The sequence below is a fragment of the Pleurodeles waltl genome, chromosome 12, assembly GCF_031143425.1.
Source record: "Pleurodeles waltl isolate 20211129_DDA chromosome 12, aPleWal1.hap1.20221129, whole genome shotgun sequence".
Taxonomy (NCBI): domain Eukaryota; kingdom Metazoa; phylum Chordata; class Amphibia; order Caudata; family Salamandridae; genus Pleurodeles; species Pleurodeles waltl.
In genome coordinates, this window is record NC_090451.1 from 79692131 (window position 1) to 79704834 (window position 12704).

General features: G+C 42.7%; 1 protein-coding gene across 2 annotated transcripts in view; it reads right to left on the bottom strand.

The window, feature by feature from the left end:
• BTBD2 (BTB domain containing 2) overlaps window positions 1-12704 on the bottom strand; it is a 127704-nt gene that overhangs the window by 64861 nt on the left and 50139 nt on the right. For both annotated transcript variants that reach the window (XM_069216607.1, XM_069216606.1), the window contains 3 exons: window positions 6322-6427; window positions 4410-4607; window positions 2352-2544 (listed from right to left, as the gene is read on the bottom strand). In XM_069216607.1, coding sequence (XP_069072708.1) covers window positions 2352-2544; window positions 4410-4607; window positions 6322-6427 — 497 coding nt within the window. The remainder of the gene's footprint in view (window positions 1-2351; window positions 2545-4409; window positions 4608-6321; window positions 6428-12704) is intronic.

The following is a 12704-nucleotide window of genomic DNA, read 5'->3' on the forward strand; positions in this document are numbered from 1 at the left end:
TCTACCTTCCTTGTCTGGGGGTGCTGAAACTGGCATTGATGGATTTTTTTAATGCCTCTGCGCTGCCTGGGTTAGGAAAGTCTGGCTTCGGATGACCAATGAGACAAGTTGAAGTGTCTTCTGGAGCCTTATATTTTTTGTCTAACCTTGGTAAGACCACTGTCACAGTAGCTGGATTCTTCATTACCTTTAGACCTTCCTCCCAGATGTAACCTACTATAGGTATTGAGCGTATACTCTTTTGAAAAGGCTCCTTAAGTCGCATAGAAAGCAGTCCATCTGCTTAGATGGCATGGGCAGCGCAAATCTCTTTGTGCTCTTTCAAGGAGATTATGGAAACCCCAAATATCTCCTTGGGGTGAATCCACCGGAGTAGGCAATGGAGATTAAGGGGTTGGCAATATATAGTTCTCCCAATCAGAATGCGCATCCTGAAGCTCTCCTTCTTCCCTCTCCTCATCCGAGGAGTCAGTAACCTGCATGAAGGTTCTCTGCGGGGTACTCCTCGCCGATCTAGGTGACAACATAGACTGTGGTACTGGAGTGGCAGGTACCGATGGTGGAGGTTCCATTGGGATGTTCTCAGACTGTGGTGCCGACTGAAAACTTTTCTTGTAGTCTGACAGCATAAGCTGCAGATCAGAGATGAGGAAACTAGGGATACAGACCATATCCTCTGGCACACCGGGTTGGTTTCTTTGAGGAGAATACTGTCATCTGGAGCTGACGAAGGCTTTCTAAAAGTAGCAAGAGCCTTTGGTGGAGGTGTGGAAGGCTCTGAAGAAGGTTTAGGCACCTCCTTTGAAGTTGAAGGCCGATGTTTAGACTTTGAGGAAAATGTCCTTGCATGAGGTGATGTTGAGAGACTGCTGCCTTCACCAGACCCCTGGGACGTCTTTTAAAAGGTTTTTGAGGGTTGTTCTGAACCCTTTTCAGAGTGAGGCGATCTTTGCCTCTTTTGGGATTTCTTAGAAGACCAGGAAGATTGCTCACTTTCCGAATCGGAGACAGGGTTCTTTCTTGTTTTAAGCTTTTGGACCCATATTAGCAGCCTTCCCTCTCTATCCTTTAACGTTTTTGAGGAAAAGGTATGACATACCTTGCAATCAGCAGCAGAATGTTCATGATAGAGGCAAAAAGGACAGTCTCTATGTGGACCCTCAGAGTGTAGCCTTTTCTTTGCACGTGTACTGCAGGCTCTGAAGAGACTTTTCCTCTCTCTGTCAGACATTGTGCTGATAGAGTCAAGCTCCAGAAATTCTGAGTGTGAATAAGAAACACTCAATAATAAAGAAGAAATTCAGATGAAGTGGAAAAATCTACTACAATAGGAACAAAATGTTCAGAGCTCAGACGAGGCTCCTAGCACGACATGCGGTAGAAAATCGGAAGTGCTGGAGCTTCTCTCAGGAGGGTTCTAGAGGGTGGGGTTATCTGATTGGTTAATGCTGCAGTTTCGGCCTTTTTTTACATAAGGACTTGGATAGATTACTAAAAATAATGGAGCTAAAACTTATTGCTGTTATGTCCTTGGGGACATTGTCTTTTCTAAGGTACCGGGGACTCCCATCTCGACAACGGGGAATGATTCAAGCATGTGAATCTATGAAAGTTCCAATACTGGAGTAAAAGGTTATCCTCAAAATCTTGCATGGTTCTGCCAGCGCTGGCGAAACCATGAGTAACCCTTCTCTGAACACTGCATACATGTCACCTCTGCGTAGTGCAAACCTAGCCAAAAAGTATACATGTCACACTGTTAACAGTACACGAAACACACAGAAATAACTGTTGAGAAGGCATTCCATTACTCATGCCAGTCCAGATACTTACTTCAGATGCCTACGAAGAAAGTGTTCCTCCGCAAACAGGAATACATTACTGAGGAGTCTCAAAGTTAATTAACCGAACTGTGACTATGAAATCAGTCACACTTATAAATTGAGATTGGGAAGAATCCTCACGTTCTAGAAATGGACATGTGCAGGATCCAGACATGGACACCAATAACATTCAAAGCAAATAAAGAGAAGTACTATGTAAAGAAACCTGAGGAAAAATATTAACGTCTACTTTCAAAAGAGATAAAACAAGGCAGGAGGTGCAGCATTAACTGCACAAGAAAATAGACAGTGGCCCAAGGCTGCAGAGATAATAACACTAGACCATTCTACAGTGGAGCTGAAATACAAGAGAGCCAATGTAGAAGATTTAAAGTCTATTAGGAATGCACCAATAGATTTAATCAAAAACGTATGCTGTTCTCCAATATCTTATCTTTAACTTGCACTAACAACACTTCAATAAAACACACCTCCTTTCCAGATCATTAACAGTTTAGAGAAACTAACCGTATTCTGTCGCTGGTGCCACTGTAGCCCCAGCGGCTCTCCACTTGCTGGAAACGGTTGATACTGCACTCCTTCCCTCTCAGGCAGCATCGAGGTCGGTCTATAAACTCCACCCGTGGCTTTGGGTTCACTGTAAAGTGCAAAAAAAGGCTGACCACTTCACGGTCTGTGAGGATTCCAGACTGGGCAGGACCTGGACAGAAGAAGAGGGTTTGAAAGAAAAGCTGCTGGACACAAACTCCAGAGATGAATGATTTCTTGACTGAAAACAACACTAAATTAATTTTAGAAACGTAAATGAATATACAATGAAATTAAAAAATAACAGCACAAGGGTCACACTTTCCTTTACTGCATCACAACAAATAAATGAAGAAGTTGCAGGTCAATCCGCTATGAATTTAAATTATTACACACACACACACACACACAACATTAGGTTGGCAGGTGGTGAACTTATTGGGAGGAGTAAAGTGTGCTCTCCCCACATGTATACTCCATTGGCTTGAGTCCCTGTCGTCTGTGTTGGACTGGTGTTCTGGGACCTTTTTTTAATGAGGCAGAGCACTGATGGTAGGACTGGGTTGATCCACTAGTTCCAAACTACTTGCGAGATTAAACATTTGATCTTGTGGTGTCTGTACTTTTATCATCTCAGAGAATCATCAAAGCCATTGCCCAACAAAGGTTTCATGTCGAAAGGCAGGCCCATGTGCTGTGTAACTTGCCATCCAGTTACTATATGGGGTGCGGTTCAATTTAGGAATAGGGGGCTGGAATCCCAATAATATAAAAAACAAACACTGACCGCAATAACCATGAATTCAACAGGTATGAGTTACTCAAGCAAAGTAATTAGATACATATACTTAGAGTAAACTTGCGGTATATGAATAAGTTTGGTGAACCTATTGTTGTCTGGGACATTGTTTATTATACCATCCATAAACTGCCATAGCATGCCAAAACCACTATATTAGCCAACTGTCAGAACTTAGATAGGCAACATGTATTGATGTGTTAATAAAGGCTGGTGAAGTAAGTTTACCTTCTTTAGAATGTCATTTGCCTGTACTACCTGTTCTTCTGGGAGTTTTTTATGAATGGGTCAATATTGTGCCCTGGTTCCCCAGCATATCTGGCTGGAATTGTTCTAATCTTGGATACTTTAACAGACATAGGCTAAACGTGATTATACAAGTGCTCAAAGAGAAAAACCTTCTACCTCCTTTGTCTGGAGGGTAGTGTTGCAAGATGTTGCTCGTATTTTGGATCAATGCTCGGCTGCCACTGCAATCAAGGAATTAGTCTTTGTTCAGTTTGTCAAGCAATCATGCATAGGTTCAGAAGCTGTATCTTGTTTTCTCTCCAAGAGGGTGGTACAAACAGAAGCGGACCCAATGTCCAAAAATACTTTCATAAATTGTAGTTTGTCTAAATTAGAAAAAAATGACTTTGTACTCATGCACCTGGGTTCAACATCCAATGCTATGTAGTTGTCCAGTTTGCTGGTCCCAGCTGGTTGGCCTGAGTATAAGAGAAAGCGTGTCTCGACCTAAAGTTATTTTAGTTAACATCACTGTTCCCTCATCATTGTCTGTTCATGATAACCTGCTACAGGTGGAGGGGTAGAGGAGGCTTGGAGACACACATGGCAAGTTCAGGTTTATAAGAAACAAAGGGTAAAACCATAAGGCGCACTGGTTTAAAAATCACCCAGGACTGGCAGTCAAGACCATTTCAAACTACTGGATGTACATTTAATCCTTGGATGATTATGAACCTGGCTACTTTGTCAGCCCCTTCAAGCAATTAAGCAAATGCTGTGGTGTTTCTCATAACATAACAAGGATGTTAAGTTCCTAAATGGAGGCACGGTGGCCATAGATCCCCGATTTTAGACCTAAACAAACCTCTCCGAAGTGGACTGTCTGAAGATTACAGATTCATGTCACAAACGTAGACCCCAAGGCTTTGGGCATTTCTGCATTCAATATCTGAAGTTTTACTATTTTGGCCAATGCAACGAACAGTACTTTGTTTTCTAACACTAGTTACCTGCTGCAAATTCCTCAATTGTCATAAGTGGGAAGCGAATGAGTGAGAGTGCTTTTCCCAGTACTTTTCTCTTGTTCTCAGGAGTCACCTGATGCTGCTGTCGTGGGCACTCTGCCTCTGACCAACGAACCATGGCATTAAACAATCTGATTTCCCGAATGCCTAATGTGTCACGTTCCAACACTGCTATTAGTGTATCTGCAGAGAAAAGGAATAAACAATAATTAAAGAAAAAGCCTTGAAGTCAGGAGTGACAAAGCACAATGACAGATAAGATGGCAACGGAGGAACTAAACAGAAAAATACCTGGCTCTTCCAAAGCTCAGCTTTGCACTACAAGTTTTGTTTTTCAATGATTCCTGAACATAACAGCCTTAAAGAATGTGTGACCATCACTCTATTTATACTTCATTGGGGACTGGCTTCAAACTGAATTTGGCAAAAGTGTCCCATTACTTTAAAAACCTTGCAAGCTCAAGAGAGACGTTGACAAATGATCACTTTTGTTTTTCTAAAGTCAACTTGAGTAAAAATAATTTAGTTAGAGTGGAGCTGCTAAACTCCTCAGGAAATGCTCCACTGTCGGCTTACAACAAGGTTATCATCTCTGCGGCTCCTTGCCCTGTTGCTGGAAAACTAAGTTTTGAGTTTAAGGCGATTCCCTTCTCCTGGCTACCAGGTTGGCTTGCAGATCTAAAAACAACCAGAGGCCTGTTTACCTTTTACACATAAACCCTGAAGGAAAAGTGGTGGTGCTCTGTATTCATGCACTCGGGCCAGACTCCCTTTAGGGTTACGATAAACCTGTGCCAAACAAGGTAGTGAGAAGACGCTTGGACCAGAGGAGAACAGTGGAAACACTAATGTGTTTCAACCTGCCAGGAGTAGGGGGATTACTTTAAAGTAACAGTGTTAGGCTGCTAAAACTCTAACGCATGTAGAGACAACGGTACAAATGTTCACCCTGTAGGAGGTGGTCCACTTCACCACAAAGACTGGCTAATGCCTAAGGGAAGATGACCAGAAAGTCAGCAAGGCACAGCCGTCTAGAATGAAATGTATTTGATGACAACTGTAAAAGGAGGTGTGGAAACTAAAATACATAACAAAAAACTTGCTCTAGCTATTTATTAATTTTGGCAACAAAATCCTGTTGTGGACTTGACTGCATCAGGGAGCTATGAAAACAATCTGAATTTGCTCCAGGGAGACTCATTAGAGGGACACAGAGGAAAGATATGGGCCAGACTCAAGGAGCAAAGTATTATAAAATTTAAAAAAAGGCGGCAGTAAGAGCAAAAAATATTTGTGGTCCGGCCTGTGCCACAGCACTATTCTCTCAGAAGGACAACCTTTAAGAAACGTTATCACTGACAAATGAATGAGGTATAAACACTTGGAGCAAAGACCTGTTTCCCATTGTTACAAAGAGATGAAACAGATAGATATGAATCTGAGAATGCACAAACTTTGAGCTTAAATTTGGGTTAAAAAAAAAAGCCATCTAAGGCTAAGATGTGTTCAGGAACCATTGCACCAAAGATCGCAAACATGAACTTTCCTGCTTTTGACTGTGAAGAATTTTTAAGAGGATTTTCACAATATCAAGGTTTTTATTTTCAAATTCTGGCAAACTGGATTAAGAGAGACGCCTTTTGACAGTCTTGTATTCTCAGTAAAATTCATTTAAAAAAATGATATTTTTCTCAATTAAAATGTGTTTTTGGATCTCCACACTTGTGCATTAAAATCATGTTTACTAACACCAAACATTCCAGGATAAAGAACATTTATATTGTTGAGGGAAGTAGGCCCAACAATTGTTTTAGTTCATAGCACATGGAGAGCAGGGAAACATCTTAATTCTGACCATGTCCCACAGAACCATGCAGCCTCTTACTAGGATGATTACCTAGATCAATATCTGTGAAGCCTTCTGCATTGATTGCATCAGAGGTGTTCTTATCAATGTTTTCCAGGCATAGACTGGCCAGTTGAGGTTCATCAAACAGTCGTGCCTACCACAAAGAAAAGGAAAACTTTTTAACAACAATTTTTAAACCATGTTCAAGAGCAAACGTTCTTTACAAAAGGATCCTCAAAAGAACCCAATTTTAACATTACCTAAAGGTAAAGATTTCTTATCTGTACTGGAATAAATATGTATACAAAAAATAATTTACTCCACATGAAAGTAGTAATTACTTAACATACACCAAAGCTTTTTATCCATATGAAAAGATCTGTTCAAAAAATCACTGCGAACAGTCACAAAGAGAGCAAATGACGAACACAGGATAACCTTCCCGAGAACAGTATGGTGTGGCAATGGACGTCTACACCTCTAACAAAACAACTCAAATACTTGCATCATGAGGTCAGGCCTTAGGGTGGTGGGTTCATATGCTTCCAAGTGTAACTTCGATGGAGAGGTGACATGCTTTTTCGGATGATTCATTTATCAAGAAATGCACACCATGATAAATATTACAGACAGAGCAATCTGAGGCATTAATGGCTGGCTGACTAAAGCAATCTGAGGTATTAATGGCTGGCTGACTGTGGCAATGAGCCCAAATCACCTTACGATGATGGCTGGATTGTTATGGAAACTCAGACCTCAACAAATACATCAGCATACTTACTAATGCTCTATTTTTCTGTCTGGAACAAAATGCCTGCTGAACAGACACTTGCCTCCCACCCACAATCCTTCATCCTCACCCCAACCGCATAGACCAACTCGTTCTTAAACTCTACCACCATCCACCTAAACTCTATCAAATCACTCTTGGATATCTCAGACTGAAAATTTCTTAGATAAGGGCTTGTCTTCCCATGCAAACTGCACCGACTAATAATTTCCCATTCATATTTTTTAAAACATTTTTACCAATAATATTTAATTTTCCACTGTACATTATGTGGCGAGTTAATCATGGGTAGATTGGTGGATAATTATAGGAATAAATATTACTGAAACAGACACAAGTATAAACACTAAAGGCAGGACAGGCACTGGACATCACACAACCAATGCATTTAGTTGGGGTATAAATGCTATGACTACAGATTATTATGGGGCAATCGTCTCCTCAATAATTCATGGTTTAACTTACTTGTGCAGAACTTTCACTACTTTCTTCCATATAAAACAGGGCGGCATGGGAAAACGAAAAGTTTCTCATCTGTCCCAAAGTCTATCCAGTGAACCCAGACAAGATTCTCGGGGCAGGTTTTGCATGGTCAGCCCGGTAGTACAGGCAGATGAGCTGCTCAGTGTGCTGCTTCTCAGTAGTTCAGTGGCAGAATGTGGTTGCTAGGTAACTAAATAGTTAACAGAACTCATTATATACAAGGCCAATTGGCATCTTGCTTTAATGTAAAGTGAACCAATGTGTCTAACAGAACAAAAATATTCTGATTTGTATTTAATGTATGTATGAGAAAATCATTAAATGCGACACTGTCTAATGCCCTAGATTTCTTTTCAGATTCAAATTATTCCTCAGGTATGGCAGTGGTAGCACTTAGTAGTAGGTGGAAGGATACGCCCAAATAGCCAATATCATTTTGGTAGGAATAAGAGACTCCTTTGGGCTGAAGAAATATCTGGTTAATCAAGTCTTAAGCCAATGACAGAAGGAGGCTCAACTCAAGCAAACCAATTGTTTGAAGGGGCTGACCCAAATCCTAATTTGTGGGTACTGAAAAAACAGAGGTTGGTATCAACAGACCAAACAAGCACTGGTAAAGCCAATAGGTAGGATAGCTGTACAACATGCTATTAATTTTGCTTATAATGTGCTGTTAATAAGTTAACAGACTAAAGTAGCTGAAAAATCAATGTCACAAGAAAAATGTGCTTTCTTTTCTATAGGATCCTTTTTTCAGATGTTTTTGTAAGGGCTCAATATTCACTGTCACCACACCATTAGCTACTATTTATAGGATGTCTACCTTGGAATGGTAAAACAGTACAATAAAAGTGTACGTATAATACCATTTCAAGATGGTCACCATTTTATAATAATTGCAAACAGTGCAGCAAGTGCTACTGATGTTACAGAGTGCTATCAGCTTACTGATATATCTGTAAAATAGACTTTCAAGCATTCCAATTGTAGCAGAAAAACACATCCAAACAGCCAATTGAAAATTGAGATATCAAAATAGTCATGGGGCTGTTCTAAGATTGGAGGCACAAGCAGTTCCCTTTCCTCAAGAACAAAGTTTGTACGTTTCAGAAGAACTGCTCAATAGCGAGAAAGTCTTAGATAATTTTGGGGAGGGGGTGGGAGTTCATGGAGGCTTAAGAGAGATCGGCCTAGTGGCAAGTTGTCAGGGGTAAGGTGGTGAACTCAGCAGGTGGGCAGACGGATGTGTTGGTCAAACTCTACAAAGGAAATAAGAGGCATCATTTCTTTCCCCATTGTGGGTGTTATTTTTCACTTCATGTGCAAGACCAGAGGGGTGGTATATCTATAGTAACACAAAGCAAAGCATTCACTGGTAAGATTTTCACTGACTCTGGGGAATATATGGTGGTTGCATCAATTATGCTAGGCAATCCCAATTCTCTTTGTTGAAAGCATGCGCTAGCTGCTCCTGCCATAAGAATGCTATCTGCAGAGATAGTGGAAGGCGTGTGCAGGATTTACATGTTGCTGCTTGCGCTGTCAGCTCTATATGAAGAAGAATCTTAGATGGTTACCTACTGTCTCCCCGAGTGACATTCGCTGTTCATTCTCACACTGTGCCTATTTCATAGATGTAGGAGAATTTTGCATCATTACTGCATCCATTTCCTTTTCGGAATTTAATGCAAATCTTTTACTAGTGCTTCCTGCATGGAATCTGATCTGCTCACCTTGGTGATACATAAGCAAATCTTGTCTCTATGCAAAATATACAAAATTGGCTTTGAGTACGCAAGCTAATATTGTTTCAGGCTAGCCCCTTCAAGGTAGTTTTCTTTCCTGGAGAATGGAGGACGATGAGTTTCTGCACAAACAATTCAGGTTCAGATGGATGGCACCAGTGCACAACTGCTTGTCATGTCTATCTTGACACCAAGGACAAGTGACAGCTTGCAAGAATAAATAAAATGACAGTCACCAAAAAAACTTCACTTGAAGCAGCCACTAAAACTAGCTGTTCACACACATGTGAACTGAAGCTGTACAGGGAGGTTAAAGTCCACTCACAGTGCTCAGGATTACTAACAACTTAGTAAAGTGTTAGGATGAAATTAAAGTTATCCAATTTAACTAAAGTTCTTACTTCTGATAAGTGACTAAGTCTGGGATCAGGCATTTTATTCGAAATGAGATGCTCCAAAAACAAGACTTTTGCGCACCTGTACCTGCCCATTATTTACCTGAATCTCGCCATTGCAGAGACTTTACAGACAGCCATCATATGTTTATGGATGGAATCTACAAGAGAGTGCAACTGCAAGCACGCTTTCCTTGAAGGGAAAGGGGGGGATTCCACTTTCTCTTCTTACATTTCAGGCCTCGAAAATGTTTCAGAGACAGAGGTCAAAAGTCAGTTTGTCTTACAATTAATGTTCATTCTGACTGCATAGTTCCGGATTTTGTAAGGTGAACTCTGACCTGCTGTACAAAGAGTTATTTAAATGTTGTGTCTGCAAACATTTCAAAATATATTTCAGTAGATGTGAAAGCCAATTTTTGTACTTGTGTGATGAAAAAATATTTTAAAAGAATGAAAACAAAACACTTTGCTTGGCGATTTGCAAATGATAAATTATTTTCTGAAACCCAATTTACACAGATTATTATTAATACACGATATAGTTTTATTAGTAAAGCTGCAAGTTAGTGGAATGGTTTTTGGATATTTCTTGGAAAATGACAGTGCGCTACCACACCATGCTTTGGTGATATACTTATTAAAAGTGAGATTTTAAACAAACTGAGAAACACTCCTGCCCTGATGGCTACGCTATTAGTAAGCGAAGTGGCAAGTCGTGGATCATATGTCCTCTATATGTGGGCTAGATTCTTATTACGTAACAAACATTTAGTCTAATTAAATAAGAGACTTTTTTTGTACACCAGAAATGCCAAGCTCACATATTTGAAGGTGCACTCATATGTGAGAATGTAGAAAAAGGTGAGACTGTAAAATAAAATATTTGTCTCGGATCACACAATTTGAGACCCACTGACTGGTCAAGTACATTATACTCCGGTCAAGTAGATTATTCAGGTTACTCGATCTGCAGGTCTAGTAACATTTTTATAATTATTCAAGGCTTGAATTTTATAACAATTATTAACAAGTTGGGTCGGACTCAAAATGGACCAGATTGTTTCTTGTTGGAGAACTCAAGCTGAAAAGGCGTACATTAATTAAACTGTCACTGCTTGGTAAAAAATAACAAGCATTTGCAATGCAATGGGTCTTGCGTTTGCTCGAGTTAAAGCTATTAGCATTGTAAACTCCTAACCGGACTTTTCTTGCTACATAAACTGAAAATGAAAAGTAAAACAGTTTCACATAACCGGGCAGACGGCCGCCATGAACATGAAGCAGACACAGAAAGGGAAACAGAAGTTTGCACGCAATGAAGCATATCGGCAAATGCGTGTTTATCCATGTTACTGTCAAAAGTGCAATTATCTGTGGAAAAAGTGCAATTATCCATGTAACTGGCAAAATTGCGATTATCCATGTGACAAGGTTTCCCAGAGAGATTGCGCTGCCTACGAATTAAAAAGAAAGAGTAGTCCAAAAACCATACGGAAAACACAGACTTGTATGTTTCAGAACTATACCGGTGCTCGAGGAGAGCTAAACACCAGAAAAGGCATGACGTATGCATGCCTTTCACTAATGAAATCAAGTGAATTTTAAAAGGCAAGCCCACAAACCAACCAAACTGATCGGTGTAGTTAAAAGCCAACATAGAGATTACACCAGGGACGGAGCGCTTTGCGCGCTCGACCCCAAAAAACTAGAGATGTAAATCTTAACACAGGTCTGGCTTGGAGTACAAATCTTGAGACTCGTGGCTGCCATTCATGCATCTAGATTGAAGGTAGGAGTGTGAGAGAGAGTGAGAGTGTGTGAGAGAGAGTGAGAGTGTGTGAGAGAGAGTGAGAGTGTGTGAGAGAGAGTGAGAGTGTGTGAGAGAGAGTGAGAGTGTGTGAGAGAGAGTGAGAGTGTGTGAGAGAGAGTGAGAGTGTGTGAGAGAGAGTGAGAGTGTGTGAGAGAGAGTGAGAGTGGGGGTGTGTGTGAGGGTGTGGGGGCCGTGTGAGAGTGTGGGGGCCGTGTGAGAGTGTGTGTGTGGGGGCCGTGTGAGAGTGTGTGTGTGGGGGCCGTGTGAGAGTGTGTGTGTGTGTGGGGGCCGTGTGAGAGTGTGTGTGTGTGTGGGGGCCGTGTGAGAGTGTGTGTGTGTGTGGGGGCCGTGTGAGAGTGAGAGTGTGTGTGTGGGGGCCGTGTGAGAGTGAGAGTGTGTGTGTGGGGGCCGAGTGAGAGTGTGTGTGTGGGGGCCGTGTGAGAGTGAGAGTGTGTGTGTGGGGGCCGTGTGAGAGTGAGAGTGTGTGTGTGGGGGCCGAGTGAGAGTGTGTGTGTGGGGGCCGTGTGAGAGTGAGAGTGTGTGTGTGGGGGCCGTGTGAGAGTGAGTGTGTGTGTGTGGGGGCCGTGTGAGAGTGAGTGTGTGTGTGGGGGCCGTGTGAGAGTGTGTGTGTGTGGGGGGGCAGAGTGTGTGTGTGTGGGGGGGCAGAGTGTGTGTGTGTGGGGGGGCAGAGTGTGTGTGTGTGGGGGGGCAGAGTGAGTGTGCGTGGGGGGGCAGAGTGAGTGTGCGTGGGGGGGCAGAGTGAGTGTGCGTGGGGGGGCAGAGTGAGTGTGCGTGGGGGGGCAGAGTGAGTGTGCGTGGGGGGGCAGAGTGAGTGTGCGTGGGGGGGCAGAGTGAGTGTGCGTGGGGGGGCAGAGTGAGTGTGCGTGGGGGGGCAGAGTGAGTGTGCGTGGGGGGGCAGAGTGAGTGTGCGTGGGGGGGCAGAGTGAGTGTGCGTGGGGGGGCAGAGTGCGTGCGTGGGGGGGCAGAGTGCGTGCGTGGGGGGGCAGAGTGCGTGTGCGTGGGGGGGCAGAGTGCGTGTGCGTGGGGGGGCAGAGTGCGTGTGCGTGGGGGGGCAGAGTGAGTGTGCGTGGGGGGGCAGAGTGCGTGTGCGTGGGGGGGCAGAGTGCGTGTGCGTGGGGGGGCAGAGTGCGTGTGCGTGGGGGGGCAGAGTGCGTGTGCGTGGGGGGGCAGAGTGCGTGTGCGTG